Here is a 17,285-nt window from a genome sequence, read left to right as displayed (position 1 = left end):
AATAATTAAAAGAAAATATTGGAAGACCAAATTCACCTCATTGGATCAAAACTTAACTGACTTGACAGAGAGACGACGTTCAACCAACAGCATCTTCAGGATTCTGAGTCTGAAGAGACTGATGGATCCTGGAGACTGATGCAGATACAACTCCACAAACCAGAGAAAGAACAGAGTCAGAACGATCTAGGACTGTGACGCTTTCTCCCAAATGTCACAATGTCAAATACACATTTAATTGGCAAATAAACTGTTATGGTTGTCATTTTTTCAACATGAGTTATTGATATATTCTTGTTCCTTATGAAAAGTAAATAATTGCTTTAGTCCTTCATTATTCCTGAATTAGACTTTAATTAGCACTTGCCATCTGCAGCTGTAAAAAGAAAAGTAAAAAGCTGCTTGTAGGACTTTTGCTGAAGAAAAAGACAGTTTAAATGTAATTATTTCTTCACTTCTTTTTTTCAATACCACGTTTCTACCCATTCACTAGAGGGAAATATGTAATTACAACATTTTACATGAAAAATATCCCAACCCAAGGATAATATTTTTCACCCTTGGCCGCTTCTATAAATTCTCCCAATTCCACGGGAAAACCACAGACCTGGTAACTCCGTGTGTAAAGTGTGAGCAGATGAGCGTTTCTGTCCTTTGTCTTGTACAGTGGGCACGTCCCTGTCACGGGCTCGGACCCTCAACTTGAACATCAATGAATTTGGTTTGTACGTGATGGGACACTCAACACTGAGATGGATGAAATATCGGTCCCAGTCCCTCGTTTATCGCAGGGGTTACGTTCCAAAAGTGACCCACAACAGTCGAAATCTGCGACGTATCAGCTTTATTTTTTTACAATTATTATACGTGTTTTAAGTCTGTAAAACCTCTCATCACACACGTTATACACTTGTTTAATTAATTAATAGTGACTCGCGTGTATTCCATAGTTCCTCTGACCGTGCATCTTAAAAGTTATTATTTTATACCCCAGATAAATACATTTTGTGATCATTTTTTACAAAAGTCAGTATCAGTTATCGGTATCGGCTACAGAAACATAATTTAATACATTTACACATTCACCTGTTTGTCAAAGTACTTCAGAAACACCTCCAAAGTCAAGTGTAAATGTCCCTCTAACTTCAAATTAATTTTAGTTGGACATGTTTCATTATGTTATACAATAGTTTAGTATAAATTGGAGGGTTTTTTATATTTGTTTTTGTTTCCCGTTCAATAAAATAAGTCTTCTGTCCGATAATGTTGCAAATTTGAGGAATGATTTTTGTTCATTCTGAAGATTTTGCAGTAACTGAGGAAAAAAACAAACGGATCAAGACCAAACTGTAATTCACAAACATCCAACAGCATATGGAATATTTTTGTGCAGTAGGGGGATATTTTCCAACTCCAAAAGGTAATAATAATAATAATAATAATAATACATTTTATTTATATAGAGCTTTTCAAGACACTCAAAGACACTTTACATAGAAGAACAATTTGAAAAAGTACAAAGATACAAACATTTAAAATCCATACTCATAATAATTAAAGATTAAAAGCAGCTTTGAACAGGTGAGTCTTTTGGTGTTTTCTGAAGGTGGTGAGGTCGGTGCAGCCTCGGAGTTGTTGTGGTGGAGTGTTCCAGAGGGTGGGGGCAGCGATGGAGAAGGCTCTGTCTCCAGGTTTGGAGCTTGGTCCTACAGGGGAGGGACAGGAGGTTTGTGTTTGAGGAGCGGAGGAAGCGAGAGGGAACGTGGTGATGGAGCAGATCTGTGAGGAGGGGGCAGGTTATGGAGAGCTTTGAAAGAGATAAGAAGAACTTTGAACTGAATTCGCTGAGAAATGGGGAGCCAGTGGAGGTTTTGGAGGACCGGGGTGATGGGTGCGTGTTTTTAAGAGTGTGCTGTATAAGATGCTATTGCAGTAATCGATTCTTGATGTGATGAGTGCGTGGATTAAAGTTCCTGCAGCTGAAAATGTGAGTGATGAAGGTGTGAACGAGTGAGGCTTGGTCCTTGGCCTCGCCCACATCGGTCACAGCTGTGTCCACTCCAGGAACATTTTGGAGAATCGCACTTTTGACAGACATAGACTATGTAAACTTTTAAACTGCAGTAGATCGTGACAGGCGCACATTGCAGAAAAGTGGACAGAAAAGTGGACATTGTCTTGGGCTTTGCAATCGTACACATCGTTATAGGACATACAGTAGATAAACTTGTACACTTACACTGTAGATCAAGATTTATGGCTGTTTTATACAAGAAAAGAGCTCCTGTTGTGTCTTTGAGTCTTATTTTGATGCCACAGATGATCCCACAGATGTAAATGTGTACATCGCTGGCAGGTCACCTAAATTAATCTAATGAGTTTACCTTTTTAGTGCAGATATTACACAGCCTTTTGCCAAGTCACATTCACATGACGCCAGCAGTGATCAGCGTCAGGTCCTCATTGCTGGACATTTTATCCACTGGTAAAATGGCGACTGTTTGGAGAAAAAGGTCAGGAACCACATCAAAATACTGCAGAGGGAAAAAACTGTTCACTGGAATGAGATAATTTGCTTTATAACCAACATTTTTTAATAAATGAGACCCCTGACCTGCTGTTTGCCTGGTGGTGGTTTACTTCTTTACTTGTATATTTATGGATCACTTTACTTTAAATGTTTATTCATGGAGACGTCTGCTGGCGTCAGACCCGACCTTCATAGTACCGTCTGTTTTTATGCACGGGTAGGTCTCTTGTTTGTCACGTCCAGCGTCCTCGAGCTGCTTGGACTGGACTAAACCGGTACTATTGTTTTGATGGTATAAGTACAGTGTACGTGAGACGACACTATTAGGGACAACGGCTCTTTGACAACTGCACACGACTGATGAATAAACCAGACTGTTTGATTCAAGACGACTTCTCTGTTGATTTTATATTTTTAACATTTTCACTCCATGGGCGATACGTATACTCAATAAAAAATACTACTCAGTGTAGCTTTAACAGTGAAGACATAACTAACTACTTGCATAACATATTCCATATCTGTGCTGTGACCACAGGGTAAATCTGAGCTTTTTCAAATCCATTGAAGTCAGATGACAGTGAAAGTGAATAAGCACCAAGCCAACGAGCGAGAAGCCAATCCCCGACATGTAACTCCGGCATCCACAGGGAGGTGACCACGTCCACACTGTTACAGGTGGGGCCCCAGATAACAGACTTGTACTTTGGCTCAGTGGGCTCCACAGGCTGAAATAAGAAACATGTTTAATAATATCATTTTGGAACAAGAATCCTGCCACATCTGTGGATTATTATGTGGATTACTCTTATTACCCGGTGAAGGTCTAAAGAAATGTGTTCTTTACTTTCAGGAAACAGGACGTAAATTCCAAAGGAGCCATGGATTCCATCATTCACAAAGTAGATCATTACTCTGTCGTTATCTGTAGAGCAGAGGAGCAATATTAGAACAAAACTGCAGCTTGGTGTGAAGGCACAACCTGCCCGTTTCTATGGAGAGTTCAACATGGAACTTTCTAGGTCTAGATCGAACAACAACATCTCCATGGAGACAAGCAGGTCTCTCCCTCTCTCTCTCTCTCTCTCTCTCTCTCTCGACTTTGCTCCGTCTTCACACAGCAGAAGTGAAGCTGCTCGTTTATCACCTGAGTTCCTGAGTTGTTTTTCTGAGTGTCATGTTCATGTGTGTTTTTCAGCTCAGAATAACATTTTTCCGAGGTCCACATGAACACAGCAAAAGTGAAATGGGTCAAATACACATTCCTCGACTGTTTACAGCCGCCATTTCCACGTCCTCTTATGGTCCTGGTGAAAGTTTTTTTTTTTGTTTTTTTTTTCCAGTCAGTTCACGTTATTACTTCAGAAACTTTTCACCCTCTGTGAGTACAAACTACAAAATGGATGTTTTGATGAACAAACTTGGCAGATTTGTTTCAGTTTCAGACACTGAGCTCTTTCCAGGACATTTTCTCATGGGCAGAGAAGTAGTTGCTGTTTACCTAATACAGATCATCGAATAGGAACTTATTAAGTGGATTTATAACTAAAATATGTCGACTTAAACTTTCAAATTGTTTTGTTCGTTCCATTTAACACTTGAAAGGCACATCTTATTCCCAGGAAGGTGGCCAGTCAGAAAAGCCTCAGCCACATTCTGCTTGAGTACTTTCAATTCAATTCAATTCATTTATTTTTGTAACGCCCAAAATCACAACAACAGTTGTCTCAAAGGGCTCATGTTTTGGTTGATGGGGGAAACTGGAGTACCCGGAGGAAACCCATCCAGACACGGGGAAAAACATGCAAAACTCCACACAGAAAGGCCTGGGCGACCCGGGGATCGAACCAAACCCTCTGCTGTGAGACATGAGCCACTCAGCCACCGTGATATACACACAAAAACAAAACAACAGGAAAAATCAGACAAAACAAGAAAAATCGGCCAGGCGAGGAGGAGGAAGACCAGACGAGGAGGAGGAGAGCCAGGCGAGGAGGAGGGCCAGGCGGGGAGGAGGAAGACCAGACGAGGAGGAGGAGAGCCGGGCAAGGAGGATGAGAGCCAGGTGAGGAAGAGGGCCAGGTGGGGAGGAGGAGAGCCGGGCGAGGATGAGAGCCAGGCAAGGAGGAGGAGAGCCAGGTGAGGAGGAGGGCCAGGCGGGGAGGAGGAAGACCAGACGAGGAGGAGGAGAGCCAGGCGAGGAGGAGGGCCAGGCGGGGAGGAGGAAGACCAGACGAGGAGGAGGAGAGGGTCCAGCTGTCATCGGGGCATCTAAAAGAGATACACTCCACAGAGGGAGTGGGACAGGGGACAACATGTGAATAGCATTGCTGATGAGAAAATAGGACAAAGCAGAGGATAGTGCTCAGGTTGCCATACTTCCCCCAGCTAGTTATCTCCTACTGCAGCCTCTTATCCCGGGTTTTAATGTCCCTAACTCCCTCACTATGTAACCTGGTCTATACCGAAGAGGAAGGTTTTAAGCCTGGTCTTAAATACAGAGACTGTGGGGGCCTGTTTAACATCAGCAGGGAGTTGACTCTGGCCTCTGCATTTTGGACCAACTGGAGGTTCCTTATAGAACTTTATAGTACTTTATAGTACTTTTGGGGCAGGTGGCGAGCAGAGAATTACAGTAATCAAGTCTGGAAGTAACAAATGTATGGATGAGTTTTTCAGCATCGTTTTCAGGTAAAATATTTCTAATTATAGTTATATTTCGCAGGTGAAAGTATGCGGTTTTACAAGCTAGGTTTATATGGGCTGTGAATGAGAGATTTTGATCAAATAGGACTCCAAGATTTTTTACAGTAGGGCTAGAAGCTATACTCACATTGTCGAGTGAGATTATCTGGTCCGACAATGACCTCTGTTTTTTCAGGATTTAAGAGCAGGTAATTCAAGGTCATCCAGGTTTTGACGTCCTTCACACAGGCACTGAGTTTATCTATTTGATCAGTCTGATTTGGTTTCATTGATAAGTACAGCTGAGTGTCATCAGCGTAGCAGAGAAAATTAATGCCATGTTTTCTGAAAATGTTACTCAATGGCAACATATACAGAGTAAATAGGATTGGACCAAGCACAGACCCTTGTGGAACACCACAGGCTACTTTAGAACAGGGAGAGGTGCTCTGGTTTATACTAACAAACTGGTACCTATCTGATAGATAGGATTTAAACCATTTGAGGGCGGCCCCTCTGATTCCAATGTCACATTCTAACCTCTGCAGTAGAATGTTGTGATCAATGGTGTCAAACGCTGCACTGAGGTCCAGTAGGACCAGGACTGAAGCCAGCCCGTTATCAGCAGCTAGTAGTAAGTCATTTGTTACTTTAAGCAGTGCAGTCTCTGTGCTGTGGTGAGCTCTGAATCCAGATTGAAATTTTTCAAATATATTACTGTCCTGCAGGTGGCGGCAGAGCTGTTTCACCACAACTCGTTCTAGAATTTTTGAGAGGAAGGGAAGATTAGAGATAGGTCTGTAGTTGACTAGTTCATCAGGATTTAGGTTATGTTTTTTCAAAAGGGGTTTAATCACAGCATACTTAAAGGACTGAGGAACGTAGCCATTTTCTAACGACATATTTATTATGTTATGGATGGAATCTATTATTAGGGGGAGGGCTTCTTTGAGGAGTCTGATTGGAATAGGGTCGAGCAAACAGGTTGATGGTTTGGACGACATGATGGCTGAGGTAATCTCCACCTCATCAACAGGAGTAAATGTATCTAATATTATTAGAGGATCCATGTGGGATATTGGTATTACAGACTGGATTAGCTCAGAGCTGATTTTTGGAGTAACTTTGTTGATTTTGTCTCTAATGGGGTTATTTTTGTTTACTTCTATTAGATTTGAATAGTATCTAGTTCGGGCTTTCCGCAGAGCGGCCTTATAAGTGAGCAGGCAGAGCTTCCATGCCTTCAGAGACTGCTCAGAGCGCGAGAGGCGCCATACTTCTGACATGTGAGTGAGATCAACAGTTTATTGCACATCTGGAGTTTTGTTACATGTTTGACAGAATAAAAAGTGCCCCACCTGCACTGTCGGTCGTGTCGTACTTTTTGGAGATCACATTCATGGCCAATGTAAAAGCACTTTCCACAAAGAAGCGTCCAGGTTCAGCAATAATCTGCACCTCACTGTCCAAGGGGAACAATTCATCCAGGACCTCATTGATTTTTTGAGCCATCTGTGATAAAAAAAAAAAAAAAAGTATATCAATGGAAATTTGTGAATAAAATACAATAGAAAAAAGAAACAGAAAAAAGTTTTGCATTGCCTTCGGAAACTTTTCATTACCAGTGAATCCACCACCAATGTCCAGAAGTCTCATGTGAAAACCAAGACGACTCTGAAAAGAATTTTGTTACATTCATTAATTCATTGAACACATATATGGGCCTAAACTAAACTAAACTAATGATGTCGGAGTAGTAATTAAACCAGGCAGTGTGCAGAGTTGTGTTGTAGGACGTGTGGAGGAGTCTTTAAGGTTTGGCTGTGGAGTCGTTTGAGTTTTCTGCATTTCCTGTTCAGATGGTGCAGTGTTGGGATGAACCAAGGGGCAGAGGTGAAAAAGGCGATGTTTTTGTTTTAAGGGGGAGCAGAAGGAGCAGGAGGAGGAGACGGGCTGATTGTAGTGGTCAGATTGTTCTGAGGTGGTTGGGTTTGTAGGGATGAGGCAGTTATTTCATTGGACAGAGAGATTTAGGATGTGAAATAAAGGAAATACATTGAGCAAAATTTTTGTTAAAACTTACGGCTTGATCAAAGACCAGTCGAGCATCTGTTATGGCCATCTTATACGGTTCGCTGTCTGGGCACAAACTTCCAACATGGAAACTGACACCAATGACATTTAAGTGAAGCTCTTGAGCTCGTTTCAGCAGGTCACCAACAACATGGAGCTTTGCTCCAAACTTTACATTTAGTTTTGCAAGAGATTTGGAGTCATCCACTGAAATACGGAGCACCAGTCTGGAAAGATAATGATTATTTAAGCTGACCTTACAATTCAGTAAATGTTCAGTAAATAAAGGTGATAAAAATAATGTCTTCACTTTGCTTTGGAGTGAGAGGTGGAGATCTTTAGGAGCTCCTCTTCACAGTCAAACGTCATCATGTCCACTCCTGCTGCACTGCCGTATCGGATGTGGGACTGGGGTTTGGTTGTATTTGCGTAAATAATTCTGTCTGGGGTCACTCCCAAAGACAAGACTTTCTCAATCTCCCTCTGATACACATGTGTTTTAAAAGAGAAACAATAAGACACATTTGAATAGATTTAAAGTACTTACTTTGCTGGCACAGTCAAACCCTGTTCCCAGTGCAACAAGTGTCCTCAGAACTTCTGCTGTGGGGTTGCACTTCACTGCATAGAAAGGCTTCACTCTGGGCAGAAGAGTCTGCCACTGAAGGTGCCTCTCATAGACATCGTCCAAATTCAACATGTAAAAAGGAAGGTCACTGCCCTGGAATAAATATATTGTACATTTGATAGACTTAATAATAAAACTAAGACTCCCCACAACATGCGTTTGATAATACAAACCACAGACGTGCGCTCTTTGATTTTTTCATCAATAAAAGTCTCTATTTTGCTCCTGCTGTCCAGGACTTCGATGCCAGAGCTGTCCATTGTTTGGAGACCTTTGCACAAATGAAGTAAACTCTGTCAGTAATGTGGTAGCTTTAAGTTGTTTCAGTTTGCATATCTGCTGTTTGTTTTTACATTTCTGTTGTTTGACCATTAGGCTGAATGCAAACTGTACTTGGGGTGTGACTTGAACAGTATTTAAGTGTGTTTACCCTGTGGCTCTAGGCCCACTATTCACAGAAACTCTGTTAATCTGAAGTGAGTGAGTTACTTTTGTACATCTAATAAACCAACAGACAGTCTTCTTCTTGTTTTGACACAGACGTCTGTTTGGTTGGCTGCTTTGGGAATTAGGTCAAGTGAAAGTTTGTCTTAACTCAGTCCACCTTTTGGTGAAGGTCACATACATTTGTGACAAAAGTACATCTGCATCACAGACAATTACCTTTAATTATTTCCCTTAAACACTCGAGGGAGGTGCAAATGTTTAGGCATGTCAGACCTATCCCAGTTTGATCTGCAGATATAAAGTAAAGCAGTCGCTGAAACTCTGTTAACTGTGTCAGTCATTTACTTTTCTGCAGTGAAGTGTCTCCGCTTAAATACATATATATTTTGACATCCCATAAACTGAGCAGTGTCATTTCATGTTCCTGTGTCACAGGTTCATTAGTTTACTGAGCAGTGTCCCACAGACTGAACATGTACCAAGGAGCATCTGCCCCTTGTCCTGGAAAACAACATGAGCTTTACTGGAACGTCCAACTGAACAATCATTTTGTGGATTTGTATTTAGTTTCACTGTCGTTTGATGGTAATAGGAAAACAGTGACCTTCTTAAAATCAAACAAGTACACTGCAGCACTACACAAATACATGGAGACACGCAATTTTCTGTTGTTTGTTTGGTCTCTTAGCAGACACGCTTTCATTTGGAAACAAGAGCCTTGTCCACTCTGCACAGAAACATGTTTCATTATTTCATTTAATCAACTGCATTTATAGATTTGTAACTTCAGTGGTCCATTTCTCAAAATGTTTTTCCTTCTAGGGACATAAGGAGCACGCCTTAATGTAGCACCTACTTTCCATAATATTGGAAACAAGATTTTGACAAAACATCCAGAAGGATTTTTTAGATCTAATTCCACATTGTCAATTTTTAAACTCCAAAAAATGTGTTGAAATTGGAATCTTTAGGCAATTTTCCAGTGATATTTAGTTTACTCAAACACTAAATAAGATATACAAAATCCCCTCTGTAATCAGTGGTTCAGTTTTTGCTCTTCTCTTTTAGCTTTTATAACTCATTTTCATCCCTTAAATGTTGCTTTTTCACAATTTTCATCATCATTTCATCAAGTCAATCTGCTGTCAGCTTCATTCGACGGCTCAGTCTTTTGTGGTTGTAGTTTTTCCGTGCGCTCCAGTTGTTTCCGTCGTCTTTCTTAGCAGCTTGTTTTCTGTTACGCTGACGCTGCCGTCCTCTTCTGTTCACTGGCGATGGGACATATTTCAGTTAATTTCAGTTGTATTTGAAGACGGATGGGACACAGTCGGGAGTAAAAAGGTTCCGCACGGACACTGTACATAAAAATACAGGGATCCCCAACCTTTTTTGCACCGTGGACCGGAATAATGTAGGTTTTATCTTCACGGATCGGCAGAAAAATATGGCAAAAATAAGTTAAGTGCATAAAAAAATACAACTCACTTTACGGCTGAATCAGACGGAGCCTGCGCTTGTTTCTTCGTCCTTCTTGTTCACGTTTGTTTCTTTCAAAAAACTCTAGAGTCTTATCTTTTAATCCCAGGTGCTTAGTCTCACTGTGCTAAAGTAGTTTTGAAGGTTTCATTGCCTCATTTGCTTTTCCCACATATTACACAGAGCCGACTCGGCGCGTGAGACTCACCTGTAGCGACAAACTCATATTTTAAGTAGGACTCCGGGTGTTGTCTGTTAAATTTAGCTTCCTTTTTCTTGGAGGTCGTAGTCTCCTCTTCTGGCTCTGGCTCCTCTTCTGGCTCCTCTTCTGGTTGAGGCTCCACAGGATCTTGACTCGATCGTTCTTCAAAGTCGTGGAGAACGATCGAGTCCCACAGGATCTTGACTCGATCGTTCTCCACAGGATCTTGACTCGATCGTTCTCCACAGGATCTTGACTCGATCGTTCTTCAAAGTCGTGGAGTACTATCGAGTCCCACAGGATCTTGACTCGATTGTTCTTCACAGGATCTAGACTCGATTGTTCTTCAAAGTCGTGGAGAACGATCGAGTCCCACAGGATCTTGACTCGATCGTTCTCCACAGGATCTTGACTCGATTGTTCTCCACATGATCTTGACTCGATTGTTCTTCAAAGTCATGGAGAACGATCGAGTCAAGATCCTGTGGGACTCGATCGTTCTCCGCGACTTTGAAGGTGTGGAGAATGGAGAATGGAGAAGAACCAACCGGACACTGTGGTGGTGGATAAACAACAGAGCAAAGCCGTTGTGGTGAACATCGAGAGAACATCAGGAAAAAGGAACACGAGAAACTACAGAAATACCAGGGACTCGAAGAAAAGCTGGAGAAGGTCTGGAAGGTGAAGGCCTCAGTGGTTCCCGTGGTCACCGCAGCACGTGACGACCGTGACCCCCCAAACTGCAGGAGCGTCTACGGCAGATCCCCGGAAAAACACACATCTCAGTCCAGAAAAGTGAAGAACTAGGCCTTTGATAGAAGACCCGAGCGTGGAAAAGAGGGAATGAAACCACCCACGGAGGAGAGGATGAGGTTTTTTTATATACATCATGACTCAGCTGACAGAACATGCATCTTAAACTGCGAAAATCTGTCCTTTCCCCGTCATGTTCCGCTCTCACACATCTGTCACGTTAACACACTGTAATCCTGACACATATATTTCCCCGTCGTTTGCTCTCGATTCATTCCACCGCTTTTAATTAACCCATCAATTTTCCCATTTTTCTGCCTGGGCGTATGAAAAGCATGTTTAGCTAAAATGAACCCGTAGTATCGCTTTTAAAATGTGCGATCGCTGTATGTTAATCGGCGTTAACACCCCTCTTTCCCCCTCCTCTTTCTCTCTCTCTTTCTAGTAGTTTGTTGTTATTGACGTGTGACATTTAAGGAAGTGAACGCTGCACCTTGTTGTTGTTGTTGTTGTTGTCGTTGGGGAGGGGGCCTGGCATTTCCAAAGGCCCCTGGCTCCGATACTATAAGGTTAGTGTGTTACTATTGAATATTTGATTGCAGTTGTAGTATCGGCTCAGTAGGGGCCGGTCAGGGGCGAATGGGGAATATATAGATGTGTGTTTTTTGTCGTTTTTTTTCATAGCGTGCGTGATGTAAAGAGCAGGGCACGAGGAGAACATGCAAAATCATCAGCGGTCACGTTTGTTTACAGCGTTTTTTCCCACGTTCGAGGCGCTTAAACACTTTACGTCAAGGAACTACTCGCTCAAACCACATATTCAATTAAGTGAAGTGTTTATTTAGCAAATTAATTAACTTTTGTGCTGTCGAGCCTTTGTATTGTGAGTTTTTAAATGATTTTTTTTAGGTCACCGCCCGACAAACTCCTCCTACTTGGCTTCGCGAAACAAAAGTAAAAGTTACTTACAATATTTCCTTGCCAAGTTCAAAATATTTTGGCTCAAACAAAAAGGGAAATAAAAAGTTTTACCTCTTCGTACACATTTCTAACTATAATAAAGAAAAGAATAATCGTCCTGTATGCGCTGTCTCTGAATAAAGCCTTCTTAAAGCTGCACTGTGTAACTTTCCGGGTGGATGGTTGGCCTCCTGCATGTCATGGATGAGCAAGTGGTGCAGCCAGGTCAGATCTGTGGAAAGGTGACCCAGCTCACTATAAGAGGGGATGTTTTTAAGTTGTTTTTTTTAAGCAATACTGAATTAAATGCAAAATAGATAAGTTCCTGCCAAAGCAAATGTATTAGTATTTAGTATTTGTGTAGAATAATCCTTACACACGGTAATTCAAAGTACTTTACACCATAAAAAAATATATTATAGTCACAATACAACAAATCAAAACATAAATAATCATCATAAAATTAATATTAAAGGAGAAAAGTGCAGAATAAAACCCTTTCAGTTGTACGCACAGCTAAAAAAAAACAGTTTGAACCTGGATTTAGACGTAATCAACTGAGTATCCGACTTGAGAAAAGTGTGTGTGTGATGTCGTAAAGCAAAAGAATAAAAAGTGAGACCGGCGCAGGTGAGCGGCTCAGAGCAGGATGAGCCGTGTACGAGATGCACCAAACAACTCCTCCCCCGCACAAAATAATCTCACACAGCACGATGTGTAAGTCGAGAGTGCGACTCGAACCGCCGACCTTCAGATCAGTGGACAAACCAACTCGAGTACCGTCGTGTTCCACAGTGTCCAAGCCAAACTACTTTAAACTCTTGACCAAACCAGACCCGCTGCTCGCCGTGTGCGTCCAATTATTAAGTATCTTTCTGATCGCAAACCCAGATGTTGATCGCGGACGGACTGATGTCGGCGTGCCCAAAAAATGTGAATATTAACAATACGTCTGTGCCAAATGGTTTGTGAGAGCAAGAAGCTAGTTTGATTCTTCCTTATTCCATTATAGTTTAAAAATCAGGTATTGCAGCTTTAAAGGCGTCATGTTTACACTGTCTTCTAATCTATTTCATAATCTTGTTTCCTCATCACAAACAGACCTGGAGACACTTTTAACACACTAATCTAACATGTTTAGGCTGGATTTTTCTCTGACAGTCTGTTCTACCCTGTGATGTCATCGTGTGGCAAAGCAGGAAGTGCCAGTCTCTACTGAACTAAAGCTAAAAGGAGCTGTTAACTTGAAAACTATCATGACATCACAAGGTGGAACAGAGCGTTTTGAGCTTTGGAGATGTAACGGACTAATAATAAAGAGTTACGCAAACTCCAGATATGTTTTTTTTTGAGGAGGTAAAGGCGTTAGAACGTGACTTAAAGCTACAAGAGTCAATTTTTGCGTAATATAGAACGTAGAGCATTATAGCGTCCTCTTCACAAACACACCCAGAGTTGTTTTTCTTCTTATTTGTTTCATTCTTTTGCCTTATTTTGACTCCTTCAAACACAGTCCAGGGACAATTTGAAGCTTTTTCTATTCATGTCTTTCAAGGGAAAACAGTTACCATAGTGAGAGTCAAAATTGTGCAGCTTTTGAATGAGAAAAGTTCTTAAAAACGTCCTTTAAAACAGCAAAGTATTGTCACTTAAACCCAGGCATACGCAAATCATGGCTAAACCTCTTATTAACTAAATTGCTTTTTACATCAATACTATTTAAAGTTAGAAAATGTGAAAAATTCTTATGGTTAAAGTTTTGGAAAGCCAGATTTTTTTTGTTTTTTTTCAGTTAAAAGTAAATAAGTGTCCTTGGTTTACTCAGTCGACTTGTGCTAAGTTTGCATAATTCCGTCTTGTTTCATTACACAGAGTATTCTCATAAAACTGGAGACTGGAGCTGTGTTTTTTTGTGCATTTTGTGGCTTTTAAACAGACGTAATTCTCCCAAAAACACTGTAAAAGCTCCACTTACATCCTCAGGACAGAGCCAGACGTGCACACAGGCAGATGAAACACTTACGCCCCAGTATTATAAATAAAATCAAATGTTTTTCAATTTTAAAGTCAAGTATTTTCAGTATTACAGCCGCATTGTCAGAGCACCACTTTCATGAATGACAAGTGTTTTAATAGAACTTTTCGTAGCATCGATTTTGTTGTATTCGCTCATGTTTTGAATTCTTCAGTTACGTTCGTTTCTCTTGGTTATAAAAAAATAAATAAAAAGCAATTCAAAAACGTAAATGTCAACTTGAATTTCAGTCAACTTCAAAAACAGTGGGTTCAAAACATGGCAAAATTTCAAATATAAAACGTTTTATTTATCAGGACCAATTCCAGACGGATAAAATGTACAATGGATGTTTTGGAAATGTGCCAATTAAGATTATTTAGTATATTCTCGACAAAAAGGCAGTGAAAAAAGATGATTAAATGTTAAAAATGAATGTGTAATCTTTAAAATAAGCATATTACATGACATTTGTGCAGTTAAGATGCTATAAATTGACTTTTACAGTTTTGTGCATAGCGTTTTTTGCACATTTATGACTGCACATGTTTATTTCAAGGACAAAAGAGGCACTGATTGGCTTGATCGAAGTACAGCAAATACAATCTATTAAGTCTGAATATACTTTACGATGTGTTTTTAAAGACGGGGTGTAATACCGATGGGACGTTCGGCTTCTTTGTGGGAAAACCGGCTCTTTTAGTATTTATTTACACGACAGAAGCAAACGTGAGAAATCATTTTAGCTACAAACTCATCACAGAGAAAAGGCCGAGGCTCAGATGTGTTTAAAATGGTTCAAAGATTCTGTTTAAACGTCATCCTCCCGCCTGACGATCCTCCACAAATAAAGAGTCAGTTTAAAGAGTCAGTTTAAAGAGTCAGTGTAAAAGAGTCAGTTTAAAGAGTCAGTTTAAAGGAGTCAGTATAAAAGAGTCAGTATAAAAGAGTCAGTTTAAAGAGTCAGTTTAAAGAGTCAGTATAAAAGAGTCAGTTTAAAGAGTCAGTATAAAAGAGTCAGTTTAAAGAGTCAGTGTAAAAGAGTCAGTTTAAAGAGTCAGTTTAAAGAGTCAGTTTAAAGAGTCAGTATAAAGAGTCAGTTTAAAGAGTCAGTTTAAAAAGTCAGTTTAAAGAGTCAGTATAAAGAGTCAGTTTAAAGAGTCAGTATAAAGAGTCAGTGTAAAAGAGTCAGTTTAAAGAGTCAGTATAAAGGAGTCAGTATAAAGGAGTCAGTATAAAGAGTCAGTATAAAGGAGTCAGTATAAAGAGTCAGTTTAAAGAGTCAGTTTAAAAAGTCAGTGTAAAAGGGTCAGTATAAAAGAGTCAGTATAAAGGAGTCAGTATAAAGGAGTCATTATAAAAGAGTCAGTTTAAAGAGTCAGTGTAAAAGAGTCATTATAAAAGAATCAGTATAAAAGAGTCAGTATAAAGGAGTCATTATAAAGGAGTCAGTATAAAGAGTCAGTTTAAAGAGCCAGTATAAAGAAGTCAGTATAAAAGAGTCAGTTTAAAGAGTCAGTGTAAAAGAGTCATTATAAAAGAATCAGTATAAAAGAGTCAGTATAAAGGAGTCAGTATAAAGAGTCAGTTTAAAGAGTCAGTATAAAGAGTCAGTTTAAAGAGCCAGTATAAAGAGTCAGTTTAAAGAGCCAGTATAAAAGAGTCAGTGTGAAAGAGTCAGTTTAAAGAGTCAGTATAAACAGTGTAAGTTAAAGAGGTGGTATTACACTTTTGAGGGGTTTGCTAACATATCACATATTTGAATCACCATGTTGTTTTGAAAATGCCAGAAATCACATATTAACATTTTCGACACTCTGAGTCCTCCCCCTTTTCTCTCTGTGCTAAGTCACTCCCCCTTCAGAGCGCTATCACAACACTGTCAATGTGCATTTGGCTAATTGTTTGGATGACGGTGGTGGAGAGGTTCACCCGTGGACTGATCCCGACAGTAGAACGGCCCAGTACCATAACGGCAGAGTGGGGAGCTGCCCCTCGGAGCTAAACACCCTAGTTAGGCTCCTTCCTGTCTGTTCTGTGTCTCACTTCCAGCTTTGTGCCGCCAGGTCGTCCCAGAGAAGACAAGTTGGACCTTGGACGTTTGGACTCGGGACCTTATACCCTCACACCTTACCTTTATTTTATTTCAAGTATCTTAACTACTTTTATTTTGATTATGGCCCAAGTTTTATTATTTTATATTTGTTGGTTTTACTGGTTACACCACTCACTTTTAGCTCTCCCTTCTATTTTATTCATAATTTTAACATTTTAACTCGGTCACTGTCACCTGCTATTTCACAATAAACCTCACCCTGTGATAAATAAACGGTGTTTTTAAACTCGTACGTCTTTATTTGAATCATTTGGATCATTTCAGCCCTGGACTTGACAATCTCCACTGAACAAAAAGTAAAACGTCGTAACGCTCGACTCAGGGGAGGGGACCAAAGACACAGAACTCGGGGGAAGATTTACAGTGTTTATTTACAGAAGTGAAATTTAAACAAACAAGAAGCGAACAGGGAACCAGGAACAGGACGTGAGTCGTAGTCCCGGGGCGTGGGAGACGGAGACAGGGGCAGGACGGACAACACCGGCAGGATGGAGCAGGGTCTGAGACGGGGAAGTGGAGCGGGTGCAGGGAGCAGGAGCAGGGTGAGTGGAGCGGAGTCAGAGAAGGGGCGGACAGTACCGGGAGGGTGGAGCCGGATCAGAGGCAGGAGAGCAGAGCGGGTCCGAGGAGCGGGAGCAGGATCACTGATGTACGAGGACGATCCGGCGCTGAGTGTCAGGTCCTGGCTCCTCTTATTCCTCCCAGGTCCCCGGGTGCGGCTGGTTGGGAATCCGAAGGTGGAACAGAGCATTTTGAGTTTTGTAGATGTGGACTGACTAATAAAGTTACTCAAAAGAATTAAAAAACAAACAAAAAAATTGAGAAGATGAAGAGAAGATGAGGAGGCTGATATTTCTTCTGCTGCGGTAGAGATAGAGTGTATTTATATGAAAGCATCGATTTCCAAGATATGGACAATGTTTTTTCTGTTTTTAGGAGCCTGTTTTTATTCAAATTTAGTCTGAAGAAACATACAAAAGTCTTTTTTAATTGAAACAAAACTTTTATTGCGACAGCACATTTCAGGATAAACACAGTCCCAGCTCAAATTTGGACAATTTGAATAAAACCTGAGCTTTCATCCTCCCAGTGCACAGTTATCGGACAAAATGAGTTTGTCAGATTGGCTCCCAAATATAAATACATGTTTTGTTGTGCCGTGTGTGCTGAGGCCTAGGGGGCGCCGCACACACTGAGCAAAGATGCAAACATGAAACATTAAAATAAAAAAGAATAAAATAAAAGTCCAGACTCGTTTAGCGTGAATGTGTTCGCAATTCACAAATTAATCAACAAATCTAAAAACAATACAAATCAAAGACAATTTAAAACGTGCACGGACTGAGATTGAGGAGAACGAGGCTAACACTCGCCTCACAGCAAGAAGGTTCTGGGTTTGAG

At 40.7% G+C, this 17,285-nt stretch overlaps 1 protein-coding gene across 1 annotated transcript; it reads right to left on the bottom strand.

Moving 5' to 3' along the window:
• Positions 1-2,426: 2,426 nt before the first annotated feature.
• Positions 2,427-16,635, bottom strand: LOC117374655 (antizyme inhibitor 2-like). The gene is made up of 11 exons (XM_055223768.1): positions 16,292-16,635; positions 10,195-10,489; positions 7,836-8,009; positions 7,599-7,771; positions 7,299-7,515; positions 6,818-6,889; positions 6,574-6,727; positions 6,340-6,355; positions 3,346-3,445; positions 3,064-3,258; positions 2,427-2,534 (listed from the first exon to the last, which is right to left on the bottom strand). The coding sequence occupies exons 1-11, from the start codon at positions 16,633-16,635 to the stop codon at positions 2,427-2,429; spliced, it is 1,848 nt and encodes a 615-aa protein (XP_055079743.1).
• Positions 16,636-17,285: the final 650 nt, after the last annotated feature.

Source organism: Periophthalmus magnuspinnatus, chromosome 8 (assembly GCF_009829125.3).
Source record: "Periophthalmus magnuspinnatus isolate fPerMag1 chromosome 8, fPerMag1.2.pri, whole genome shotgun sequence".
Classification (NCBI taxonomy): domain Eukaryota; kingdom Metazoa; phylum Chordata; class Actinopteri; order Gobiiformes; family Gobiidae; genus Periophthalmus; species Periophthalmus magnuspinnatus.
Note: the sequence above shows the minus strand (reverse complement) of the source record. Positions and strands in the feature narration are given on the sequence as shown.

Excerpts from the sequence above, each read along its gene's own strand:
- LOC117374655 (XM_055223768.1), bottom strand. The coding sequence starts at position 16,635 with ATGCTCTGTTCCACCTTCGGATTCCCAACCAGCCGCACCCGGGGACCT. Across the intron at positions 10,490-16,291 it reads CGTCCTGTTCCTGGTTCCCT|AACAATCGAGTCAAGATCAT; the intron begins GTTCGCTTCTTG and ends ATGACTTTGAAG. Across the intron at positions 6,728-6,817 it reads GTAATGAAAAGTTTCCGAAG|ATGGCTCAAAAAATCAATGA; the intron begins GCAATGCAAAAC and ends TTTTTATCACAG.